Here is a 6,724-nt window from a genome sequence, read left to right on the forward strand (position 1 = left end):
TTACCCCTCCACTGTCAGAGGCAGTTATGTCTCTGAAGGTCAGTCATTTTGCTGGAAGCCACCCAGCCAGATGGCGGGGTATAAATTATAAATTTATCATCATCATTGGGGATCTCAGGCCAGGCTCTTCGGTTCCCCCAGGCCAGTGCGGATAGGATGAAGCGCCAAAGTACGCAACTTGGGTGAGGGTCGCAGGCTGCAGCCGTGCGCCAAGTTCCTTTGGAATGTGGCCAATTGAATTCAGCGGGCTTTTTACCTTTGAGTAAACATGCACAGGATCGGGCCCGCAATAGGTTACCAAAGGGCCCAACTTTTTTTGCGGTTTCCCTTCCGGGCGTCCTCAGCTGCAACCCAGAAGGCAGCTGAGATCCCTTTTGCAGAAGCGGCGCGTCCCTTTCCCAGCCTCCCTCAGCACCTGAATCCCATTCTGGTTGTGAGCCGGAGCAGGCTCGGCGGCCCAGCTGCGCGCGCTTAAGCCCCATCCTCAGCCTCTCGCGCAGCCAGAAACCCCTGCCCACATTTAACGGGCCAGAATGGATCCCCCGGCGGGTGTGGAGGAGCAGGCGCGCGCCTTGCAGCCCACCCTCCGCCTGCTGGTGGGCTTGCTCATCCCCTGCCTTCTTCTCCTCTTCCTCCTGAACCTCCTGCTCTTGCTGGGCTGGAGACCCACCTGCCGAAGGGTGGGGAGGCGGGAGCTCGGCCAGGCGCCCCCAGCTTCCCCCCGGCTCTTCCAGGTGGTCTCGGGCAGCGCTGTGCTGAGGCAGGAGGGCAACGGCAGGGTCGTCCTGCAGCAGCTCCTGCAGCCAGCTGAGGGTCCCGGGGCCCCCCGCGCCTTCCCGCTCCCCTTGTCCTGCAGCGGGAGGGCGGCTGCATCCTCGGGGTCTCGGTCTAGGGGGACGCCCAGGCCCCATCGCAGCAGCCAAGCTCCGCTGAGGGGCCACCCGGGGAATGGGGCGTCCCGGGGAACCGTTTCCTCCTCCAGTGACCAGGACAAGCAGCCCATCTTGGTGCCCCCCAACACGCCCGAGAGTGGCTCAGGGACTGGGGTAAGTAAGCGGTTGAGCTAATGGGGGGGGGGCGAGTGGCAAACATTGCTTGGGGGCTGCTGTTCTTCCTCTCTCCCCGAGGAAGGTGTTTTATGCTGAGTCTTGACCGTTTTATCTTTTGTAAACTGCTTGGAGTGTTTTTTCTTTTTTTAAAATTAAATTTTACAAGTATTGTTTTACAAGTATTTTTGGATGCGGGTGGCGCTGTGGGTTAAACCACAGAGCCTAGGGCTTGCCGATCAGAAGTTCGGCGGTTTGAATCCCTGCAACGGGGTGAGCTCCCGTTGCTCGGTCCCTGCTCCTGCCAACCTAGCAGTTCAAAAGCACATCAAAGTGCAAGTAGATCAATAGGTACGGCTCCGGTGGGAAGGTAAACAGCGTTTCCATGCGCTGCTCTGGTTCGCCAGAAGTGGCTTAGTCCTGCTGGCCACATGACCCGGAAGCTGTACGCCGGTTCCCTCGGCCAATAAAGCGAGATGAGCGCCGCAACCCCAGAGTCGGCCACGACTGGTCCTAATGGTCAGGGGTCCCTTTACCTTTACCTTTTACAAGTATTATTTACATTCAAATACAATCAATTTTTATGCATACATAGGATACCCTGAATCCTTGGACTTCCTCCACCCCTCTGTGGGTTCCATTGTAAATCTTTATCTGCTGTATCTTACAATGTTACCCAAATTTTCTTCAAATTTCAAATTTTAACCATAGAATTGTTACAAGTTTTATGACAATCCTGCTAACGTTTTAAAATATTTACAGTGTTCTTGAAGATAACCTATAATTTCCCCCCCATTCTTTGTTAAATTTCTTATCTTCTTGGTTTCTGATCCTCCCGGTCAATTTTGCCATTTTGGCGTAGTCTATCATCTTGATTATCCATTCTTCTCTGGTTAGGAGTTTATCTTCCTTCCATCTCTGGGCAAAAAGCATCATCACAGCTGTCGTCGCATCCATGAATAGTCTTTCTGCTCCTTTGGTATCTCTTCACCTATAATTCCTAATAAAAAAGCTTCTGGGTTTTTCACAAAAGTTATCTTAAACATTTTTTTCAACTCATTTTATATCATTTCCCGGAATGCTCTTGTTATCTTGCACATCCACCACATATGGTAGAAAGTGCCTTCTTTCTCTTTGCATTTCCAACATGTATTTGTAGCAGTTCTATACATTTTTGCTAACCTAGTAGGAGTTAAATACCATGAAGAGTTTATTTATTTTACAGTTGAGGGCTGTGTAGATTTTAGGAAATGAATATAAATAAACTGGGTCCATCTACAGCATTATTCCAGCAGCGCTCTCTCTCTCTCTCTCTCTCTCCCTCTCTCTCTTTCTCTTTTCCCTGCCTGGACATGCTGTCGAGATGCCCTGCATGAGAATTGTACGCTCTTCCAGGGAGCTATGCTCTTTCCCTTTAAAACAAAGCAAGATTCTAGCCGGGCAGCAGGGCTTTGCATCAGCACCTCCTTTCAGCAGAAGCTGGGGCAAAGCTCCACCAACCACATTGCCAGGAATGGAACGAGATCTCCCCATCAGCCTAGCTTTTGGCAGAACGCCACCCCTCTCACCAACTTGGCAGGAGGTGAAGCATTCTGCAGAACTTTGCCACCAGTCCCTATCTGCCCCTAGACGTTGGAGAGACCAGTGGTGGAGCTGAGTGGCAGAACAGGTGTACTGCTGCTTGAGGGGAGCCATCTGAGGAGACTGCCTCACCCAACATGTGAGTTGCCCCAAGCTCAGACCACATGGCTCTCACAAGCCTCTCTTGAGTTCCTTTACCAATAATTTAGGACTTAGAGTTGAAACCAGGTTTTACTGCCTGTACAACCCCAACCCCATGGAATGCTACATGGAAAAGCACATGAATCTGAGAGTTTGTAAGTAAACCATTTTTTAATTTCTCAAATGTGTAGTCTTTTTCTGCGCTAGAGGAAGAGGGGAACTTTGGAAGGAACTTAGGGAATATTTCAAAGGTCTAATATAGGCTATTTCCATGCTTTTCTTTGCTGCATAATTTGTGGTTTTAAATCTGTTGGGGGTTCTCCCACCACAGAGTACTTGCCCCAAACCTGGATCTTGGCATCCAGTAATTCTCCTTTTATACCTGTTTTTTTCCCCTTGCCACTAACAGTTTCCCATTTCTAGAAGCTCCTAGAGCTCTCCTCCAGCACTGGACTTGCCCTCTTGGAGTCTAGTGGCCTTGCTTGTGTAGGCTTTATGGCATAATGGTAACCATAGGGCAAGGCACAAAATGGACCCTCTGTCTTCTCCAGAGAAGATGGAGTCAGGCCTGGGTTTATCTAGCACAGTACTGTCTACACGGATGGCAGCTACTCTCCAGGGTCTCAGATGAGGGTCTTTCTGCATGCAAGGCAGATTCCCTATCACTGAGCTGAACTCTTCACTTGGAATCACTCTGTTTGGTTTTCAGGGTATCCCAGATAGCACATTCAGCCGCTGCCACACCAGCACCCAGAACAAGGTTTGCCGCAGTAGCAGGTCAGCGCCTGCCACCCACCCACAAGCGGTGCCTTTTGAGCACGGCAGCAGCATCCGATGTGAGGACCAGAGGGCGCAGCTCAACTCTGCAAACTTCACAGCCTCTCAAGGACCAGGCCTGGACTCGGACTTTGGTGCCAGTGCTGGTGAGTGAGTGCCGACACCTCAAGCCTGGGAGTGGGGGCTGCTTTTTACAGACGGCCCAGTGGGGGTTAGATTCTGTTGTGTTCAGCCCTGGGCACCTTGGGTGAAAGAATGTGGCTGGTGGTGAGGAGGAAAGGAATTTGAGGGGAGGATAAAACTCTCGTCCCAGGAGAGCCAGCTGCATGAAATAGGGTGAATATTGCCCAGGGAGGAGCAAAGTTGTTCCCCCTTCAACAAAGACAGGGCAAGAAATAAGTACATAAGGTGAGTTGCTGGATCAGGCCAGAGAAACCCCATGAGCTGAACCCAAACACAAGAGCCCTCTCCTCTCCTGTGGTCCCAGCAGCTGATATTCAGAGGCATCCTCTAGACTGAGTTCAATGGACTGAGCTTGGGGTGACCCTGCTGCCGTGGGAATGTTGTGGATAGTAGGAGAGGATACAGTGATTAAATATTATCCTTCCTCACTCATGCTAGTGAGCTAGTAGCAGAGCACATTCCCTTGTACATAGCAGGAAGCTAGCTGTTAGATTCGTTTGAATCTCTTGAGTTAAGCAATTCAGTCTGACTTGTCCAGATTGGATTGTTCCTGGTAAATTCCCCTTTATTCCCTTTTAAAACAATAAGGATGCAACAGTCTTCTTGAAAAGCAATGATAAAAAGTTTACTTACATTTAGTTCAGAATACGATCCTGAAGGCAGGCTTTAGCTTGTGATTACAGAAGAGCGTGTGAGTTTATCCCATATGGGGATTGAGCCCATGTGCTGCTGGCTGAGAGCCAGCAGACAGCAAAAGAACACCAAGAGAACAGCGTCCAGAGAAGAAATGGCAACAAGAGAAAGATGGCTGCATGACCGGCCCTTTTATGGGGTCTCCTAGGGTCACGCTCCCCGGGTGGCGCTGTGGGTAAAAGCCTCAGCGCCTAGGACTTATCAAAAGGTCGGCGGTTCGAATCCCCGCAGCAGGGTGTGCTCCCGTCGCTCGGTCCCAGCACCTGCCAACCTAGCAGTTCGAAAGCACCCCCGGGTGCAAGTAGATAAATAGGGACCGCTTACCAGCGGGAAGGTAAACGGCGTTCCGTGTGCTGCGCTGGCTCGCCATATGCAACTTGTCACGCTGGCCACGTGACCTGGAAGTGTCTGCGGACAGCGCTGGCTCCCGGCCTCTAGAGTGAGATGAGCACACAACCCTAGAGTCTGTCAAGACTGGCCCGTATGGGCAGGGGTACCTTTACCTTTACCTTTTAGGGTCACGCTCATCTACCTGGTCACACGCAGAGGAAGGATGCTCCAGACAGGTGTGACAGGAAGTCCTCCTGGCTAGAGTATCATCCCCGTGTGTCCACCCTGGGCAAACAGGAAATGCTGTACTTGACTGCTACAGTGATATTACAGATGCTGGGCAGGATGTTAGCCTTGCAGCGCTGGTGCTATCACTTCCTTGAGCAGCTGACTGATGCCGTTTCCAATAGCTTCTTTTCCACCTTTGGCATTCCCAGTTGATTCAGCTCCCACGTCCCTCCCTCCCATGTCCTGTTCAATCCTCTTATTCTTCCTGGTCATCTTCCTCCCAGGCACCATTTTTTATTTCGAGATCAGTAGGCACAAACGGTCCTTGCCGGTGTGTAATGGCAGGATAAAATGCTTCAAGCCAGGCCCGTGGCCCTCTGCTGGTGCTGCCTTCCAGCATATTGGAAGACTTGGTCCCTGTCGAATAATGTTGGGCTCATGAAGCACACAGATCACCTCTTGCTGCTCTCCTTTCCATCAAGTGGATGCATCCTGGGCATTTTCAGAAAACTTTCCCTGCTGCTCTTAAAGGAGAATTGGGGCTAGGTACCAGCACTCAACCCATTAAACATTTCTGGGTGGGGAGAGAGTTCAGGATGGGGAGATAGGGGCCCCCACCCCCTCCATTGTTTCCACCTCCAACATTCAATGGCTCAAAAGCACTCAACCGTAACATGGAATGATTCACGGAACATGGCCAGCTTCCAGTTCCTGGAGAGTCTAAGTTTAGGCCCCTTTTCTTCCTCTCCCAGAATCAAAGCGAGAATTGCCCACATAAAGCAATTGGAAAATCCAGGAATTTGAGCAAAGCTGTGATTTGGCAGCATGATGTCATTTTCTCTCTTCAGAATTCTCCCCCCTCCCAAGCAGCAAAGACAGGCACTCGTCTCTTTGGCATTCAGTGTGAAACTGGAAGCGGGATCTGTTAGGTTCTTTTAGAGGACAATCCATCCCAGGCGAAATTGTCCCCCCTCATTGCTAAGTCCTCATTGGCATGGCGGGGGGCAGGGAGCACCCTGAAAGTTTTTCTGTTTTATTTTGTCCTGCAAACCTTGGGAGTCCCGTCCCCCCCCCCCCCCGCAAAAGCCTGCGGATGCTTTTCTCCTGTGTAGGAATCGGCCTGTTTTGGCTACATAAGGACCCACGACAATTGGGGAACAAAGCAGCCATAATGGTAGCTAAATTAGCAGGGCTGCTGGCATGTTTGGCTGGTATCTGAGTGGCTTCTTCTCCCCTCCCACCTGTCTTTTGCAGGTGTCTCTGTGAGGATCTTGTCAGATTGCGAAGCAAGTCCAGGAACACCCCTGTTGGGTCGGCTGTTTGAGTGGGACTATTATGACCCCACCTACAAGAGAGAAGACCAGCTCAGTCGGCAGCTGCCTCCCATTCACAGCAAGCAATACTGGCTCTAGCCCAGGGCAGTGGCAGCGGGTGGGTTGTGGGCCAGTGGCTGTCATACACACCCAGCCCTTTCCACAGAAATGCCTGCCCAAGTTTTTAACTTAATTTATTTTGTGTCTGTGTTTATTTATTTATTGTGTATTTTATCTGTTAAGCACTGGCTGCTAAAAGAAAATTCTTGTCTTAACGTCAAATTCAGAATGAGATTTGCACATCTCCTTGGTGCACACTTGATTTGCACTCTCCCTCAAAGCCCTGCATTTCTCTGCACAAATGCAGCCACAAATGCAGGGCTGCCCACCCCGTCAATTGCTAATCCCTTCACACAATCGGTTTAAGCAAAG

The 6,724-nt window shown here is 50.8% G+C and overlaps 1 protein-coding gene across 1 annotated transcript; it reads left to right on the forward strand.

Moving 5' to 3' along the window:
* Positions 1–533: 533 nt before the first annotated feature.
* On the forward strand, positions 534–6,485 carry LOC310660287 (protein huluwa-like; the record flags this gene model as incomplete). The annotated part of the gene is made up of 3 exons (XM_083404611.1): positions 534–1,046; positions 3,478–3,691; positions 6,234–6,485. The coding sequence occupies 3 exons, from the start codon at positions 534–536 to the stop codon at positions 6,389–6,391; spliced, it is 885 nt and encodes a 294-aa protein (XP_083260737.1). The 3' UTR covers positions 6,392–6,485.
* Positions 6,486–6,724: the final 239 nt, after the last annotated feature.

The sequence above is a fragment of the Podarcis tiliguerta genome, assembly GCF_965153285.1.
Source record: "Podarcis tiliguerta genome assembly, chromosome: 11".
NCBI classification, from domain to species: Eukaryota; Metazoa; Chordata; class Lepidosauria; order Squamata; family Lacertidae; genus Podarcis; species Podarcis tiliguerta.